General features: G+C 38.7%; 2 protein-coding genes across 4 annotated transcripts in view; one reads left to right on the top strand and one right to left on the bottom strand.

Annotated features, from left to right (window-relative positions):
* The window catches only part of TMEM220 (transmembrane protein 220), an 18,795-nt gene extending 11,590 nt beyond the window's left edge, over positions 1 to 7,205 (top strand). For both annotated transcript variants that reach the window (XM_084863961.1, XM_084863960.1), the window contains one exon: positions 6,837 to 7,205. In XM_084863961.1, coding sequence (XP_084720087.1) covers positions 6,837 to 6,969 — 133 coding nt within the window. In that variant the 3' untranslated portion in view covers positions 6,970 to 7,205. The remainder of the gene's footprint in view (positions 1 to 6,836) is intronic.
* On the bottom strand, positions 5,883 to 20,411 carry ADPRM (ADP-ribose/CDP-alcohol diphosphatase, manganese dependent). Of its 2 annotated transcripts, XM_084863944.1 has the most exons (5): positions 20,319 to 20,338; positions 16,142 to 16,205; positions 14,918 to 15,535; positions 14,108 to 14,224; positions 5,883 to 10,928 (listed from the first exon to the last, which is right to left on the bottom strand). In XM_084863944.1, the coding sequence occupies exons 3-5, from the start codon at positions 15,516 to 15,518 to the stop codon at positions 10,618 to 10,620; spliced, it is 1,029 nt and encodes a 342-aa protein (XP_084720070.1). In that variant the 5' UTR covers positions 15,519 to 15,535; positions 16,142 to 16,205; positions 20,319 to 20,338; the 3' UTR covers positions 5,883 to 10,617. The 2 variants fall into 2 exon arrangements, with proteins under 2 accessions (XP_084720070.1, XP_084720069.1); XM_084863943.1 differs by lacking the exon at positions 16,142 to 16,205 and having other exon boundaries at positions 20,319 to 20,411.

Genomic DNA, 20,411 nt, shown 5'->3' with positions numbered 1-20,411 from the left:
CTCTCCACACTTATTTTGAAATAAATCTGAGACATATTGTTTTATCTGTAAATATTTCAGTATCCTTAAAAGCACTTAAAAAATAACCACTCTACCATCATCACACACAAAAAATAAAAAAATAATTCTTCAAAACTGAGTTTTCCATTCAATGTTTATAGTTTCCCAACTGTGCTGTAAATGCCTATTCATCTGTGCTCTATATTCCCAATAAATTGGTGATTAGATCTAGAGGCCTGGTCATATTCTGGTATTATTACTGCTACTTCTAAGCAAAACTACTTCATGGCTGGTATTATGTACTTCCATCATAATATACATAATGCCTAGCTGTTTCTTTGCATTAATAGTCTTTATGATTACTGCCTAAGCCCATTAATTCAAGTTGCAAAATGATGCTATTCTAATTATACCATTCCTTGATTATTAGTTGGAAAACTTCTATAAAGAGAAACTTCCACTTACCAAGTCTTTGAGATGTAGATCATAAGAGGAAAAGGGAAAAAAGGAGTTCTTAATTTACCAGTTATCAAATAATGAGTCTTTCATGCCTGGGCATCTTCCAAAAGTGATCAGTGCGTTTTGTTTATGTTCTGTTATTTGTGTCATTTTAAAGTCATGGGTTTCAACATAGTTTGTTTTTCCAGGCCATGGAAGTTATTTTTATTGATTCTGTACCTGTTTATCTTTAACCAGTGGCTCTTATTCAGGTTTGGATCTTGAGTTCTTTTTGACATAATCACAGTAATCTTTGATTGCTTTTTGGTATGACAAAATGTTCCAAGATAATGTTGTACATTTTAAGCCCCAGACCTGGAATCAACCATTTTCCCAAGAAAGCCCTGGTTATTTTCAGTAGGTAATGGTATTTAGAGGTCACAATCCAGGCATAAGCAGTGCTTGTTGCTACTGGATCGGTTGATTATTTTTTTTTAGTGGACAGAGCTAAGGAATTCTCATGTATGTGTAATGTATATATATTATATATATAAAAAGATAATCTATAATAATCAAAGCATAATATGTAAATCAACCAAACGACCAAACAGCAGAACGACCGTCCAGACAACCGTACTATGACATGCACTGGCGCCAGAGGCCAGCCAAGGCAGGTGCAGTGCAATTGCTCAGGGGGGCCCCACCATTGCCCCACAGAATGAGGCCCGGGCAACCCTCTGCAGGGCAATCAATAGGGGACTCTGCTACCAATTGCCCCCCAAAGAGGGAGGCCCAGGCTACCTGGCTGGTGACACTGTGGCAGGTGGGTGGGGACTTCCTCTGCACTGTAATCTGGGGGCCCTGCAATCATTTGCCCTGCAGTGGAAGGCCTAGGCCATCTGGCCTGGTGTCCCCAGAGGGAAGCCCAGGCCACTGGCCAGTGATGCTGTGGCGGGTGTGCAGGGTTGGCCACCAATTGCCCCACAGAGGGAGACACACGCCAGCCAAGCGATTGCACCCCACACCTGTCGCCTGCAGAGGGAGACTGATGGCTGGGGTAGGGGGTACAGAGCTGCACAGATGGCAAGCAGTGGCAGTGGCAGGGGCAAGTCCAGCTGCAAGGCAGGTCCAGTGCCGGCAGCTGGGGGGAGGAAAGCCCCAATAGGTCCTGATCTCTGGCCAGGCCTAGGGACCCTACCCAAGGGGTCCTGGATTGCAAGAGGGTGCAGGTGGGGCAGAGGGACACCCCCCTGCTCGAATTTCATGCACTGGGCCTCTAGTTTTACATATATACTTAAAAATATCTTATGTGTTCCTACTAATCCCAGCAGTCCAAATTTAAAAACACATATTTTCATTTAACCTTATCAGCAATCTTACAATTCCTTTTAATCATGTCAAAAAAATCTCATCTTAACTAAAATACAGAAAAAACTTCCTGAATAATCAATGGCAAGAGAGAACCTTGACACCTGAGGGCTGAAAATGGAGACCATATAGACAAGTGTTTCCCAAACTTCTCTCATGATGAGAATCACCTGGTGGAGTTGTTAAACCACAGATTCCTGAATCCCAACTAAGAAGTGCTAAACTAGAATTTTTGGGAACATATAGGTAAAATTGTATACTTAACTAGTGCTCTAAGACAGATGTTATATACAGAGCACTAAGTTAGGTATGCAATTTTACCTATATGTTCCCAAAAATTCTAGTTTAGCACTTCTTAGTTGGGATTCAGGAATCTGTGTTTTAACAACTCCACCAGGTGATTCTCATCATGAGAGAAGTTTGGGAAACACTGATATAGACTGTTGAAAAAAAAAAAAAAATCTCATCCCAATATCAACATAACTCATTTGACTTATCCCACGATACAAACACAACCTCAGAATAACAATATGATTACTAAATATTTCTTTGAAGTATTTTTGTTTTGTTTTGAAACAGCTCTCTAAGGGATGTATATTCAAATTGCTTGAGATAGTTACTCTATGTACTAACCCTAACAAGGGAATACAGTTAATGTTTCTTTCATTTCTAGGGAAAACTTTATTAATATTAATAATATATTTTGTTTCATAATATAAAGTATATTCAAAGAACCCCAGAGTCAAATTTACAAAACTAAGTATATTCAAAGAACTCTAGCTTTTCAGTCCCCCAACCCTATACCTTCTTATCTACATGTAGAACATTCTTTCCATTTTATGGCTTATCCTTTCATTGTTTCTTAGTAGAGAAAATATATGCACTTATTTGTATTGCTGCTTGTCTTAGAGAATATACAGTGTCCTCTCTGATTTTTCCATCACTAAATGCTAAAAATCACTCAGTAGTATATACAAATTTTCATTATCTGCTGATAGGTCCAGAGTATGCAATCTTTTGCTGTTAAATATAATTCTAAGAGTATATTGTCAAAATTTTGAATTTTTATTAATCATTATTGAAAAATAGGTAGATTTATTTTTTAAATATATTTTTATTGATTTCAGAGAGGGAGAGAAATATCGATGATAGAGAATCATTATTGACTGCCTGCCTCCTGCACACCCCCTACTGGGGATTGAACCCACCACCCAGGCATGTGCCCTTGACCAGAATCGAAACTGGGACCCTTCAGTCCACAGGCCAGCGCTCTATCCACTGAACCAAACAGGTTAGAGAGAGAAATGGGTAGTTGTAATTTGTATTATGAGCAAAGGTGAGCATATTTGCATATGATTAAAATCCATTTGCATTTTTTATATAAAATATTGGCTCATCTCTGAGAAATATAGGTTTAATCTGTTTCTAAGGTTATTATTCTGATTTTAGAAGTTCTTTATATACTATGGCTATCAACACTTTGTGATATGTTAGAAATTTTTCTTTCGCAGTCTCTTATCCTCCTTTTACTTTGCCATGAAAATGCTTTAAGTGTAACCAAATATAGCAATGGTTTCCCTTATTGCTTTTGGATTTGGAGTCATAGGAAATCTCTCTTTTTTCTAAAGTATAGCAAGTTTTCTTCTAATACATGTATAGTTTTATTTTTACATTTAAATCTTTGATCTACAAGGTATCTCAAAGTGTATACACACTTTGAATGATTATAAAGTCACTGTTTATTAATATACAGTTCGTTTTCTAAATTTAAAATTCTATAGAAACGAATAATTGATTTTGGTCAATGCTTGTTTTCAAACTGATGACCATCCTGGTCCAGGCATTGCTGATAATGTGAAGCAAAGGAATAGCTTCATCAAGAATCATTTTGCTATGTATTTGTGTGCCCTCAATTCAACTGTTGCCAGTTTTGTACCATAAACTTTATTCTTATGTATCACAATAAAAAAGTCTAATGGATAAACTTTGTTCAAAGCTCAGTCTGGTTTCACCCAGTATTTCAAATCAGTTAAACCTAAAAAGGAGTGAAAATTATCAGCTGTTAAGTGTGTACATATCTTTTTGGGGGGCCATGAGGTGTTTGAGTAATTATAAAAAGCAGTGTCTGTACTTCAACTGCATTTTCAAACTTCCCGTAGCATTTAAGGATGAATTTCCTTTGTTCAAAGTTTACTCTGGCTGAAAAGAAACATCAATTGAGCTATCAGCTGTTAAAAGTATGTGTACATGGTTTTGGGACTCCCTGTTATTTAGAATTTATCCTAGTGTGATTGTATAAAAAACTGAGTCAACATTATCCCTTTTGGCTATCCGGTGATCTCAACACCACATATTATTTGGATTTAAGATGCCAAAGAAAGACATTTTTTAATGACTAAAAATTCATTAAATCAGAAAGTATAATAAACCATTATATCAGACAGGTAAGAATTCTAAATTTGTGTAAAACTAATAATATAGCCTCAAAATATATAAAACAAAAATTGACAAAATAAAGAGAAACATTGAAAAATTGACAATCATCTTGGGAGACTTTCAGGCACTAACTAATAGGACAAGAAAATAAAACAAAACTCGATAAGGATACAGACAATTTGAGCTACACAATAAGAAACTTCACCTAATGGATGTACACAGAACACTATCATCAAGAATGGCAGAATTCACATTCTTCTCAAATACACATTTAATATTTACAAAAAGATTGGATGTTGGGCCACGAAACCCAAAAAATGTAAGAGAATATTCTTTAACCTCAGCTAGAAATTAAGCTAGAAATCATTAACAAAAATAATTAGACAATTATCGTATACTTGGAAATTAGGAAATACACTACCAAATAATATTTGGGTAAGAGAAATTACATGGACTTTAGTAGATTCTTTGAACATAATGGAGTAATATATATTAAAATTTGTGGAATGCAGCTAAAAATCATGCTTAGAAAAGTATAGCCTAAACACGTATATTTAAAAAAAAAAAAAGAAAGGGTACAAAGCCAATGAGCTAAGCTTCCAAAAACTTAGGAATTCCCCAAGTCAAGAAGTTATAAAAAGAGCATCAAATTAAACCTAAAGAAACAAGAAAAAAATAAGCATAAAAACAGAAACCAGTGAAATGCAACATAAAGGAAGTCAAATATTCATTCTCTGAAATGACTCATAAAATTGGTAAACCCTGGCAAAATAATAAGAGAGCAAAGAAGAACAGGCACAAATAACCAATAGCAGGGATGAAAAACAGAACGTTACTAAATATCTAATATATATTGCAAAACTCATAAGTGGGTAGTATGAACAAATTTTTTGTCAATAAATTTGAAAATGTAGGCAAAAATGGACAAATTCGTTAAAAAATACAGGTTATCAAAAGTGACACAAGAAGTACTCAGAACAGTCCCATAATATTAAATAAATTGAGTTCATAATTATAATTTTTCCTAAAAGAAAACTAGACCAAATGGCAAATTCTATCCAACATTTAAGGAAGAAATAATGTCAAACTTCAACAAAGTACAGTAAAAGAAGAAACACTTTCCAATTCATTTTATTAGGGTAGAATATTCTTGATATTAAAATTGATAATACAAAACAAAAAAACAAAGCAAAAGGAAGTTATATGGCAATCTCACTTAAGACCACAGATGAAAAAATGTTAAACAAAACATTAGCAAATTAAATCCTGCAATATATAACCCAACCACCAAGCTGTGTTTATTCAAGGAAAACAGATGGTTTTAATATTTAAAGAACCACAATGCTTTCTACATTAACAGAATAAAAGAAAACAATCTTCTCAATCTATTATATACAAAAAGAGCATTTGATAAAATTCAACATCCATTCACAGTAAGAGCTCTCAGGAAATGGGCATACAAGGGAAGGTAACATGAGAAAGGGTATCTATGCCAAAGCATGGTGGGTAATAGTGAGCAGGTGAAACTTTCCCTCTGAGATCCGGGATGAGATGAGGTTAGTCACTACTGACACTTCTACTCAACATTGTTCTAGCTCTGTCCTAACCAGTATAAGGCAAGAAGAAGGCGGCTCAAAGACTGAGAAGGAAAAAATAAATGTTTATTATTTACGGTGACATGATTGCATACATAAAAAATCAAAAAGAATCTAAAATGTTATTTGGATAAGTGACGGTAACATGATTGCTGGATACTAGGACAATATACTAAAATAAACTGTACTTTTATCAGCAAGTAACAAAATAATAACACAAAGTTAGCATTCATAATAACATAATAAAATTAACATCCCTAGGACTAAATCTAGCAGAGATGCAAAATATTTCTACACAAAACTATAAAATATTATAAGAGAAATTAAATAAGACCTAAATATTGAAATAATGAAGACCTAAGTAATTATCTAGTGGCAGTATAGGCTAAAATCTATTACTAGCAAAAGAACAAATTAATGAAACAAAATAGAATCTAGAAAGATCCATCCACACGTAGCCTCTTGACTAATGACACAATGGCCCTGCAGGTAGCAAAGAAAGGCAGTCTTCAATGAACAATGCTGGAGCAACTGAATAACATAAAGGAAAGAAGTGAAACAACCCTTACCTTACAACTTTTATAAAAATCAATTCCAGGTGGATTACAGATTTAATGTGAAAGCAAAACAGTAAAACTTCAAAAAGATAACTAAATATTTTCCAGACCTCTGAGAAGTTTTCTTAAACAGGACACAAAAATCATTATGAAAGAATAAATTTTAACATTGCTTAATTAGTCAACCACTTCAGCTCCTCAAATAATTATCTAAGACATCATGTAGTGGGAACAGCTATTTGCAACACATGTAAACAAACAGGATTTGCATTAAGAATATATAAATTTATAAGATCAATAAGTTATAGCTCAGTGTTTTTTAGAAAGGATCATACAAAAAAGTAATGATGTATTTTACCAAATTCTATCTTTATACTTGTTTTCAAGGTAATCTATAATTTTTACTGGATTTTCATTTATGATAATTTTTGTATCTTTATAGGAATCCAGTTGGTGGAAGAATTCGGGTGGTTGTTGCCAGTATAACTGCTGTTTTACCATTTATTGCATGGCTCTACATAAGTATTACCAAGGAGATGCAATCCCTCTGGACAACTCACTGCAAGATGTGTTAATGAAATGAAGAATCCTGTTCTTAAAATGAGAATATTCCATTTTTATAAACATGGATTTTTTTTTAAATCCCAGAAATGTAAGGCTGACTACATTAAAACACAGGTTGGATGGGACTAGTAAGAGTCGGGGTCGGACATCCTATTGTCATAGTGTAGTACAAAAGGCAGTTGGGAAAAGATAAGAAATATGAATTCTAACTCAGCTTCCCCACTACCTATGTGACTTGGAAAATATTTTTTAAAAAAACTCTGGTGGTTATTTCTTTATCTATAACCCAGGATTAAAACAAGAGCTACTTAGACAGTTGGAAGGATCAAACTAGATATTATGAGAGCACTCTGAAAATATAAAGTGCTTGCAAAGGGCTACTACACATGATTAAAATACAAGGAAGCAGGGCTTGGTTAATATGACAGAAACAGAGTGAATGTTCAAGAGGGGACTGTCTCCCTGACCTAATCTCATTACATTTAACTGTACAGCGCCATGAGTTAAATGAGGACCCCAGATGAACCAAATAAGCAAGCATGTCTTGGAAAGGAAAATTAGATAAAGGAATTTGGAATCAAAAAGGGAATATTAATTAATTATAAATGAAAAATAAGACTGAAGTCTATACACATTTGAAAAATGATTTTCAAAAGTAACCCTGGGCCCTCACTGGATAGAGCGTCAGCCTGCGGACTGAAAAGTCCCAGGTTCGATTATGGTCAAGGGGATGTAACTTGGTTGCAGGAACATCCCCAGTAGGAGGTGTGCAGGAGGCAGCTGATCGATGTTTCTCTCTCATCGATGTTTCCAACTCTTTATCCCTCTCCCTTCCTCTCTGTAAAAAAATCAATAAAATATATTTTTTAAAAAGTAACCCTGGGGTGAGACCATGTTAGAGCTGTCCTCTCCAATACAGTAGCCACCTGCCACGTGGGGCACTGAGCACTTGAAATGTGTTTAGATGGAGGAAGTTTTCTTTTTCATTTTAATTTAAGAACATTTCGATTCAGCTATTAGAAAACTTACAATGTTTAAAACACTTGTTTTAAGCATGCTTGGAATAAGTATGTGAACCTACTACAAATTTTATATCTAAATTTAGATCAAGTATTTCCAATGAAGTTAGTGTCCGAATGGATGGGTTGAAGTATAAAATATATGCTAGATTTTAAAGACAAAGTATAACAAATGTAAAATTTTTATATTAATTACATGTTGAAATATTTAGATATTTTGGGGTAAATAAAACATAATGGAAGTTCATTTTATCTGTTTCTATTTACTGTGTTAAATGTGACTGCTAAAATACTTAAGAGGCTCACATTATATTTCTGCTGGTCAATGCTGTTTTAGATGGCAACTTTTCACATGGGCTACTCAAGACACGATTTCATGAGTCTCAGGAAATATTTCACTCAAAAAGTATTAGCACCAATCATAACTCAGCAGAGTGAAAATGAGCCTGGTAGTTTGTCTCTATTTTTACAGGCTTTAATACAATTTAAGTATTCTATAAATGTTTGTTAAAGGAGGTATACATATGTTTTATTTTACACAATGGCCTCTGGATAGTCAGAAATTCTTGATCAAGATTTAGATGAGGTAAAAGGGGGGAAAAATCTAGTTGACATTAAAGTGAAATTTACTTTAAGGATTTCAGTATTCCAATGTACATTTAGCCTGCATTAACAATTATGGCTTTTATAAGTCTTTTTAGTATAATTATTAAGATCATACATGAGGAAATGGACTTACTTGCAAATTCTATATAGGACCCACCCACCCTCCAAGTCATGCTTGATTCTGGGCTTAAAAGACAATAATGTTCCAATTTGAAAAAAAATGTCCAAGATACACGTTTATTGTATCTGCATCTCCCACTTCACACTGTGAATTTGTAAGTTTATAGTTCCCTTTACATCTCCATATGTATATAAAAGGAACTAACTTTTGGTAGAGTACTGCCTTTAGAAAAGAGATTACTGAAATTACTTTTAAGCTCTATTTTCAATTGAAGTATTACTAGTAAGTTTAATATTTCTATTATCAAAACATGTCTTTTCACCCCCAATTTTCTTTCTTCCCGTTGTCACTTTTGTACACAAGCCTCTCATCATCTACTGCCTGGACTGAAACACCAATCTAATCATATATGGCCCAGCTCAGGAACTGAGGGCTCTCACACTGGGTGACAAGTTTGAACTCTGGGCTGGTCACTCAAGGCTCTTCTGCACAAAGCCATAGCCTAACCTTTTCCTGCTTTACCACCAGCCCAACCTCAGCACCTTCCGGTGAATCGTTATATCATTACTTTGCATCTCCTAAGCTCAGCATATCCTTCAATGCCTCTGCTTATGCTATTCTGTTTACTTGAAATGCACTGCCACACCCATTTAAGCCTTTCTTCTTTCTTCTTTAAGCCATCCCTAATCCCCTCAAGCAACATATTTCCTGCTCCACATTCCCCCAGGCCTTTCTTCACACATGGTATGGAGGGGTCTGTTTCCTCACCATTACACAGTTAGTTAATGCAGGGAGTACACCAGTCACCTCGGAGGCAGGCTGGATAACGGCCCTCAAAGATATCCAGGCCCTGATCTCCAGGACCTCGGACTGTTACCTTACATAGCAAAATGCAGCCCTAACAACAGCTTGATCTCAGCCCAGTGAAAATAATTTCTGACTTTTGACTCCAGAACTGTAAGAACAAATATGTTACTTAACCCACCAAGTTTGTGGTAATTTGTCACTATAGCCATAGAAAACAAACGCACCTGTACTGCCTAGGGAAGGTGCTGGGCAGGCACAGTCATGTGGATCAGCACTGGTTGGTCCCTGTTTTTAAGCCCTGAATCAAACCTTCTCTACATTCCAAACAGTCCCCATTTGCCATCTAGTGTTTCTGCAAAAAAGCCTCAGCATGTATGAGAACTGAGTTGGACATGTCCCATTTATCTACGAAGGGAGTCAAGAGTGAATTCATTTAGCTGCTGTCTACCCTCACGCAGCTCTAGCTGGTGGCCCACACAGACCCAGGAACAGGCACACAGCTGCACTGGCCACACACTTCTCTGAAGGCCCTCCTGAGAGCCTCACACGAGAGGCACCCATCACTCACGTGAATGGGAGCACCCTCCATTCACCCGGGGAGTAACATGATAGTTTTGGTCTACAAAATAGGAACACAAGCTTATAAAAATAGAATATGATGGATATTCTGAGCAAAAAAAAATGTCCAAAGCTCTTTTGCATAGGATGGTTAAAAGGAAAAGCTTTACCTGAGCTGCTTTTTTATGAATTTTAGTTACATAGCTAGTCAATAAGCATATTCTCCTCGTAAAAAATTTTATAAGTCTCAGGAAAGGCTAAAATAAAGTCTGTTTTGAGGACTATACCCCACCCCCACCCTGCCCGATCTCCTCCCTTGTTCATTCATGGAACCTTCATTCATTTTCTTTCCAATTTTTAGCACTGGATATACATTCCAAAATGACTTCATAATGTCCTTTGAGCAAAACACACTGAAGCCATAAATACATTCTGTTACACTAAGAGAATACTAAACAATGAGACTGAGGAGTGAGGGGCGGGGTAGCAGAGCACAAACACAAAGCTAAAGCTCCTCTTTCTATTATATATGGATAAAATAAGTCAGACTAAAATGGAAAAGGTTTTTCCTTCCTGTAATTCATAATTCTGTCTGTAACTCGGCCTCTCCCTTTCATCATCATCTTGTCGGGATAGACATAGATTGTGCCAAAAGCCTGGCTGTCCGGAGCTGTTTCAATGACCCCTTCCACGTTGATGTGGTGCACACCGAAAGGATCCTGAGAGTAGCCGCCATCGTGAGTGTGACCAGCGAAGAAACACACCACACACTCATGCGACCAAATGACTGCGAGGGCGTCTCTGTAGTTCCAGGCCAGGCACACAGAGTCAGAGGCATCTGGGTAAATGGGAAGATGACCTGTCAGTTAAAGAGAAGAGTTGTGAGCCAATTAGGATATACTGCTTTCACCAAAATAGCTAAAAGTGAGTACTCAGGAAAACAATGTGCATTGCTCCTTCATTATGGGCTGAGGCCAGTGAAAATTCACATACATGAAGAATGAGGTAATCCAGTGGTCTGCAAACTTATTAGTCAACAGAGCCAAATATCAATAGTACAAGGATTGACATTTCTTCTGAGAGCCAAATTTTTAAAACTTAAACTATATAGGTAAGTACATTATTATTAACTTAATTAGGATACTCCTAAGCTGGCCTTTGCTAAAAACTCAAGGGGCCAAAAAGCCACACGTGGCTCGTGAGCTGTAGTTTGCCGACCATTGAGGTAATCTATAGCCAGGTGTCTGGAGCATAAAGGAGGGTGAGATAGTTTACATACAAGGGCAGTGGCCACAGCAGAGACAGAAGCCCTGCAAGTCCCAGGATGTACACATGTCAAGGGAAACTGAGGCATCCCGCCCAGGGCAGTCTACAAAGGCAGCAGAATCAGGCCAGTGCTGTGCTAGAGTCCAGCCTCCCTGACTCCCGAAAGTATAGACATGTTACACACACACAGAGGTACCCTTAGATAAAAGGTAGCTTAGGGATGGGCCAGTGAATAATATGCCATTTTTCTAAACACTCTGTGTTTTATAAGAAACTGATTTATGCCCCTTTAAACACCTCCAAGAGAACAAGGTAGCCATAGCCATTTTACAGATGAGAAAACTGAACAAAAGTGGGGAATATTCATACTAGGTCCCTCAGGAGATAAGTGGAAAGATGCCAGGACATAAATGAGGCCACATCCTCCATCAGGCCACATTTCACTCTGAAGGAGAGACACAATAAATAGCTCATTGGTCTTTGCTTCTTCCCACTAATGCTCTCTGCTACTGTTTATTTTTATTCTGAATATTTTTAGTCTGCTTAATATTTACTAGTTTTGTATAAAAAAGGAGGGCTAATATTGGACACCTGTCCGTACAATTACACTCAGCCCCTCTTTAAAACGCAGCAAGGGCTAAGGGTCCAAAGAGGCCATGTGACTTCCAGGCCATGTGACTGGACGCACCTATCGAATTGCTGTGGCGCTGGACACAATTAGTTGCTCCCTTTTTCTGGAAACACTTGGCTCCCAGGACAGTACCAATCCACCCAGTTTCCCTCCAACCTCAAGGCTACTGATTCTCACTCTCCCTTGCCGGTTCCTCCCCCCCCAGTATCTTATTAGGAGTGCCTGAATGCTTGGTTGTGGGCTTTACTTCTGTCTCCACCTAAAGACTTGGTGATCTCTTAGCAATGTCCATAGTTTTAAATATCATCTGCTATTCTTTCAACTTCCACATTTCTACATCGAGTTCAAACCTCTATTCTGAATTTCAGATTCATTATACTCAACATCTCTGCTCACGTGTAACAGGCACCTGAAAGTTAATATTTTCAACCTTCAACTCCTGAGCTCTCCCCTCAAGCCCCTCCTGATGCAGGGTTCCATATTTCAGCTAATAGCAATTCTGTCTTCCACCTTCATGGCCCAAACTCTAGAATTAGGCAAAATGACATGTGAGTAGCCAAAAGGGAAGTGGAAAAAAAAACAAAAAGAAAAATTCTGATAGTCATTTTAAACTTTAGTGCTAAAGAAAACCGAAGGCACTGAGTTAAAGGTTTGTTCATCTAGTTTCTAGGCTTATAAGAAAACAGGAGAGATTTTAGAGACTGATAATGTAGGTAAAGTACACTGACATAAATACAATGAGAAGACAGGATAGTTTGGGAAAGGGGCTGGGATACAAAACATGGACTCTCTAGCCTCAATTGTCAGGAGCTGCGGGATGTTAGCTATGTTGTTTAATCTTTTTTGGTTCATTATTTTATCTTTAAAATTAAAAGGTCTGACTATATGTTCTCTAGGTCCCTTTTAGCACCAGTATTCTCTAAAGCAGAAGAGGGGAATGCCTGGCCCACGAAATCACTTGGTCTGGCCCTGCCAAGGCATTAGGGGTGAGTTAATTTAATGATTGACTAAATAGAGCAGGCTGATTTTTAAGCTGATGATTTTGTATGGCCCGGGAATGATGTTATAAATATCCAAATGGCCCTTGGCAGAAAAAAGCACCCCCCCCCCCCCCCCCATTCTCTAAAGTCAAAAGCACAACTTAATAGTGAAGAAGAGACAAGTCAGGAAGTCTCAGTTTTTGAGACCACTCATTGTAAAGCCAAAATAGTGTCACATCATATCAATAACCCCTGAGGGTCCCTTACATTTTCCAAGCCTTGAATATTTAATGGTAGAAGAAACACCGTTAACTCCACCTACATGTTTTTGCTACATCAATTAAAGATAATAAGTGAAAACTATATTGATAGAAACCTAATTTTATATCATCAATAACCTGAGCAGCCTATAATTTTCAAAGGGTTTTCATATTTACAATTTCATTTGATTCAATACAATATTGAGAAAACGAAGTTTGTAGGTTTGGCAGATGCTTAATGAAAGCTCACAGATATAAGAGCCAGAATGGTATTCTGTCCTTGTGACCCTTAATCCATTATGCCACATCAATTTTATCCTTAAAACAAGGGATCTAATCTCAGCCCCCAAACCAAGTATACCAGCCACAATGCAAATCCCCAAGTCAGTTCTTTGTTTATACATACATGCGCACACAGCCACAATGCATGTACTGTAAGCACCTCCAGATTCCTAAGTCTTTAATGAGCATGTCTGTCAAAAATGACTCTAAATGAAAACAATAATCACATAACAGCTCACTGTCAGTTATTTCTAACACCTGTCCCTGTTACATCGGCTTTGCTTTCACCCAGGCAGCAGGGGCTGAGGTGTGGTAGGGGACCTAGACTGAATTTTTCATTTAAATATTACTATGTAAATTGATCCCATTTGGAGAAATGCTACTATGAAACCTAAAAGGTTCTAGTATTTGGCAAGATGTTTTTGTTACTTTATAATTCGATTCTTTCCCGACTCCACCTTAAATGTTAATCTCATATATATAGATTGTCTTTCAATTTAAACTAAGCATTCATTTTACTGAAAGAGGATTACCACAACATAAATGTTATTAGTATGCTTTAAAATCTAGCTTCCCATTCTCTAAAATGGTAGGATACACAAATCATTTAAATACTTACTCACGATCACCACCTTTTCTTGGTTTGTGTCAGAGAATGTAAGGACTGCATTCAACCAGTTCAGTTGCTCTTGGCTGAATCCTCCATTAAACTGGACAAACTGAGGCTCGGAAAGTCCTAAGATAAATTCTGTAAGTTAGATCCACCAAATACAATTTTCTCATCATTAGGGCATTTTAACTTAGTTAATGTGGGTAACTTATACTTCTCTTTAGGAACATTTGGCACCAATCAACTTAAAAACAGGAAACCACAAGAATTTAGAATATACAAATAAATCACACTGGACCAGTATCTTGCTCCTAGTCTTGACACTCTTCTGATTATTTCACTAGCTTCCTGTTATATTGAAAATAAATTAGCCGAAATTGGTTTGGCTCAGTGGATAGAGTGTTGGCCTGCGGACTGAAAGGTTGCGGGTTCGATTCTGGTCAAGGGCATGTACCTTGGTTGCGGGTACATCTCCAGTAGGGGGTGTGCAGGAGGCAGCTGATAGATGAATCTTTCTCATTGATGTTTCTAACTCTCTATCCCTCTCTCTAAAAAGTGATATTGTCAATACTGCTTACAGTCCTAAATAGCTAAGCTCTAGAGAGAGTGCTCAGCCCAGAACAATCATTCAAATATTTAAATAAATTTTCAACCAACACAGCAACCAATCCATGTGCCATGAGGCTTGTGAGAAATCCTGACCCTGAACAACAGTGACAATATACTTTTACCTTAATCATCCATCTTCCTGCTGAATAAAAGGTAGCTGAAGAATTTAAAGACAATGTATTAGACTCTCAGCTCAAAGGAATAATTCACCTTGAGGACTATTCAATTCCAAATTTGGATTGTGCTCCTTCAGCATCTTCAAACACAGCTGGTATTTTGGAGAGGTCTGGTCCACGCCCAAGACACTCAAGTCATAAGAATCGAGTAAAATGAACCGGAATTTAGGGAATGGAACAAAATGGTAAGCGTAAAAACTCCCTGTAGGCACAGTTTCAGGATGGTGTTCAATCTGGTCTTCTAGAAACTTTGTGTTCAGTTTAGAGTTTGTTAAGTAGTCTCTGCTGAAGTTATAGAATTCATGATTTCCCCACGTGTGGTGAACTGGGACTTTAAGCCTTTCAAACACCTTCATGACAAGTTCTAGTGACTTTTCTGATGCTTTATACTGCGCATTGTAGCCATCAATAATATCTCCAAGCTGAAGTACACAACAGGGCGGACGACTTTCTTTATTCCAGTGTTCAATAGCACCCTGCAAGTGAAGAAGGCTGTGTCGGTAGTATCTTCTTCTGGTTCCTTGGTAATTATAGCCATCTTCTAAGTTAGCATACTGAATATCTGCTATAACTCCAAAGGAGAAGAGATGTTCTGAACTCTCAGTCAGGGCTCCAGGACTGGGCTTATCATCCATAACTTCTGAACAGATTCCTAAATAAAGTATAAAAGATAACTCAATTATAAACATCTTACTCTTCTAAATGGTAAAATGAATTTTAAACTTAATAACTAATTTACTAGGTAACTTGGTATAGAGGAAGGTACCCTGGTTTAGAGTCTAAACATTGATGAGGGAGAAACATCAACCAGCCGCCTCCTGCACACTTCCACCAGGGATGTGCTCGCAAACAAGGTACATGCCCTTGACCGGAATGGAACCTGGGACCTTTCAGTCCGCAGGCCGACGCCCTATCCACTGAGCCAAACCAGTTTTGGCCAGACTTTATCTAAACTTTTGAATGATATTTAAAACTTAGTATTGTAGACATTTAAAAACAAAGTAGAGAGAATAAACCTCACGTACCATTGCTAGCTTCTACAATTATCCTCTACTTGCTCATGTTTTTTGTTTGATGGTACAGGGGGATATTTGAAAAAGTCCTGGAATTAATTAACTAATCTTACTAATTTTAAATCTTGCCCCTGGAGCCGTCTTTGAGTTTTGTTCTCTGCTCTTTGTAAGTTCCCTGAGTCATAATCTAAAAGACTTGGAACTAATCAGGAGAGACCTTTTCTTTTACCCCCTGCCTTACTCACCTGTGATCCTAATTGTCTTTCCTTGAATGTGCTTGTGTCCTTTCCTCTTGCCTCTTATCTTTCCCTTAAGAAATCACAGTATCGGAATTTAAGTTTCCGTCTTTTTAAAAATAATTTCTTTATGTAATAAAGTTACATGTATCCTATCCATAACCTTGTTATTTTTTATCCTCACCTGATATATTTATTGATTTTATTTATTTTTACTACTTTTATTTTTAATCCTCACCCTGGGATATTTTTTCATTAACTTCTAGAGAAAGTGGGAGGGAGGTAGGAGGTAGAAGGGGAAGAGAGAGACAAAGACAGAGCCAGACAGAAACAAAATAACCCACAGCAGGGATTTAATGTACAAAGTACAATGTATGATTTTCAAAAAAAAAAATCCTGAAATTTTTATAGAATTATTGGTTTTGTGGAAGAGGGTGCCTGTTTAAAATTAGTGTATATTTTGTAAAAATTACAGATTATTACAGACTTGAATTTGACTTGTCTAGAATTAATGCCTATTCGTTAATAGAATAATATTCTTGGAAATTAATACCCTTCTAAAGAAAACAAGTTATTCTCTATTTTACAGATAAAAAAACTGAAGCATTTCAAGGGCTTAAGTTTCTGACTCTCTATCCCTCTCCCTTCCTCTCTGTAAAAAATCAATAAAAATATATTTAAATAAATAAAGTCTGAAAGAATTAGAATAACTAAGGAAATAATTTGGTTTTGAAAAGAAAGGAAAATAACAAATTTTTGTTCTGCAAGTTTTGCCTGCACCAAATGCTGTTTTCTATGCTTTTTTGTACATGTTCTTTATTGATTTAAGAAAAGAGAGGAGAGGAAGAGACAGAAACATTAACGACTAGTGACCTGGTACATGAAATTCGTGCACATTAAAAGGGGATTAATGCTTAAACTCGTTTGGCTCAGTGGATAGAGAGTTGGCCTGCGGACTGAAGGGTGCCAGGTTCGACTCTGGTCAAGGTCATGTACCTTGGTTGCAGGCACATCCTTAGTGGGGGGTGTGCAGGAGGCAGCTGATCGATGTTCTCTCTCGTCGATGTTTCTAACTCTCTATCCCTTTCCCTTCCTCTCTGTAAAAAAATCAATAAAATATAATTTTTTTAAAAGGGGGAGGGGGATTAATCAGAAGAAATAATTTAATATTGCTATTTGCCCTTTATAATAGAGTGTGAGATGGAAGAAAATTAGTAAAATGTATATAAAAACCTTCCTCCTGTCAGTCTGAGGTTCACCCCAGGACCCAGAGCCAAGTCCCTGCTCTCCTACATGCACCTCAAAATCGAATGAGACCCAGACCCGGCTGGCCCTCCCCATTGGGCTAGATCCAGACTCAGCCAGTCCCACCCTTGTCAAGCCCTGCCGGGCAGGAGACATCCTCAGGTCCCCTTGCTTGGTGCCAGGAAAGTGGCTGTGGCCTTAAGTCCCCCAGCCTGATGCCAGGGTGGGGGGTAAAGCCTGAGGTCCCCTGTCAAGCCCCATGGGGGCAGGCGAGGGTGTAGCCTCAGGTCCCTGCTGATTGCTCATTAAGGCTCCTATGGAAACTTGGCCTCAGCTGTGGGTGCAGCCATCTTTATGACATAGTGATGGTCAATTAGCATATTCCTTCTTTATTAGATAGGATGAGAGAGAAGCACTGATTAGCTGCCTCCCACAGGATCCTCACTGGGACATTAAGGAAAAAACTTCCCAGCAAAATAACCCTCATCAGTTGATGTGATATTCATCTGAGTTTTAATACACAGTAATTTACTTTGTAAATCATAAAGCACTAAATGTTAATATTTTTTAATTACATATCTGAAAGGATGTCTGCCTGGTCAACCTCAAAGTACCTGAAACTTTTTATAGAAGAAAATAATATAGAAAACTTTGCAAGTTTTTCTAGTCCTGGGGCAGGATAAGCAGCCAGCATTTTGTGAAACTCACAGCAGACATCAATGATTTTTAAGAACAGAAGAAATACCTATAGATGCTTAATTGCTGAAAAGTTGCTCCGAGAGGATACTAATAAAACTTCTGTAATAATCAGGACTGGCAGAAGGCTGAAGTTCTTTAACCATCTTGTGGAGAAAGACAGCCCGACACTGAAAAGAATATTTCCCTTACACTACTGTCAAAGATCAAGAAACGGGAGGGGTGACAAATTCAGAAATTAGTGAGAGTCTTCGTTAAGAGGAACTGCTCCAATAGAGAGATGCTGAGAGCCTGAGCCAGAAGAGTGTTACTCAAGTGGGTGAGCAAAGCTCTTATTGCACAGTCCACGGGCGAGGCGGCAGTGGAATGAGGAAGGCAAGGGGGAGGGCGGCCTGGAAATGGAACTGTGCTAACTATTGCAGTAATGGCTAAATTGAGGCAGAAATTTCTGTGGCTAGACACATGGGGTAGATATCTGGACCGGGAATGAAGGATAAAGTTACAGTGCTGGGAAGGTTTCTGGAAAGTAAGGCCTGGTGGCCCTGGTCAAAACAGTCTCAAGCCAGGACAAAATGTAATCAGCATTGTCAGATGATCCTTTGTATTCTCTCTTTCAAGAAAAGTATTTAAATGGAAAAGAAATTTTTTTAAGAAAACTTCATTTGGGGATCTTGGTGGTTTGATAGTAAGTGATAAGCTTACATTAGATAATATTTTAGGTATCTTTTAACACTAAATTGCATAGGTCCTTGAAAATCAGGCTCAGAGGTGTCACTAAGCAATTCATCCAAAGGATAGCTGTACAGTACCTACTTTGAGTCAAGAACTGTTTTAGAAACTACTATTTACTTAACATCATAAATATGAAAAATTTGTATAAAAATGCTCTGATAAACAAGCTATGAAAAGAATCATTCTGGTAAACAAAATTTAATTGACCAGCAAGAACCACCACCGAATTCAATTTTAATGTACAGGATGTGTGTGTGATCAATTAACCTACAATTGAAAAGGACGAACAATAATTCCATACGCTCATTGCCTGCATAAGCAAAAGTGCTTTTGTCTTTTTGGCTTTTTTGTCAATTTGAGGGAAAATTTCCCCTTGGACATACAAACACACAGACATGAGGGTAAAAAATATTCCTACCCACAGGCAACTCCAAGGCAGAAAACTGGATTTGAAGTGCTGAGCAAACATTTACTTTGAGCAGAAATTCAAGAAAATTCCAGTTCAACTTCGGAATTTAAAAAAAAAACATGGGTGATGCTAGACCCCAACCCAAAGGAGGACACTTGGCTCGGTGCCACCCTCGCCGGGCCGAGCTTCTTCTGCTCCGGGGAAGCCACTGAGCAGGAGTGGGATCTGAAGCGAAGGAAGAAAACTAGAAGGCGACTTCTCCCTTTTTTCTGTATTTCGCAAATCCCACCAGGGAAGTCGGGAGGGGAGGGGTTACGATCACAGACACTGAGGCAAAGGCAGAAAAAAAGGAATGCAGAGTTCAACTTTCAGAAGGAATGACTATAGATAGGGCTGCGGCCCCTCCGCCCCAGGCCAGAAAACTCACCCAAACCTTAAACCTCGAAGAGGGCAGGGGAGTGGACCAGAGCTTTTTTAAGGACCTGGGGCCGGGGAGAAAGTTCAAAGGTTGGAAAGGACGCGGTGCATCTGCTGCGCCCGGTGCCGTTATTTGTCCTCCGGCTACATTGGAGCCTGGGCATCACCGACCTACTCGGCTCGCCCCTGCTACTCCGACCACTGAAATCATCCCAATTATAAGGTGACCGGACAGTCCCGATTTTTAACCATTTGCCCCGCGGCGCTTCAAAAAAGTCCCTATTTTAAAAATCGGGACTTTTTTGAAACGCCGCGGGACAAATTATTGAGAATCGGGACTATCCCGCCAAAAGCGGGACGACTGGTCACCTTACTATTAGCAATAATCACTTCAAGCCAATAGATCGGCTTGGAGGTGCAAAGAGGTCAACAGCCAACTGGAGACCCCCATTCCAGGCAGGAGGCGGGCGGCAAGGTGGGGTGAGGGCTGCGGGGGCTCGCGGGTCTGCGGACCCCGTTTTCCTTTCCCCGAGGCCGGGGGCTGCCCGGGGAGCGAGGGGCCCGCAGCGCTCGGGCCGCCGGGCCCAGGCCCCGCCGCGAAGCCGGGACCCCCAGGCGGCCCCTCCTCCGGAGCGTCCCGCCGCCCGGCCCGGGGCGACCCGCCTCCGACCACGAGGAGCCACCTACCGCGTGCAGCTCCGAGCGAAGGGCGGCCGGACTAACCCCACCACGGCGTCACCAACGAGCGGAGCCGGGCGGGAAGAGCAGCCCTCCGACTTC

This window comes from Pipistrellus hanaki, assembly GCF_964339955.1.
Source record: "Pipistrellus hanaki genome assembly, chromosome: 16".
Lineage (NCBI taxonomy): Eukaryota > Metazoa > Chordata > Mammalia > Chiroptera > Vespertilionidae > Pipistrellus > Pipistrellus hanaki.
The sequence above is the reverse complement of the archived record's forward strand: the minus strand, read 5'-3'. Positions and strand labels throughout refer to the sequence as shown.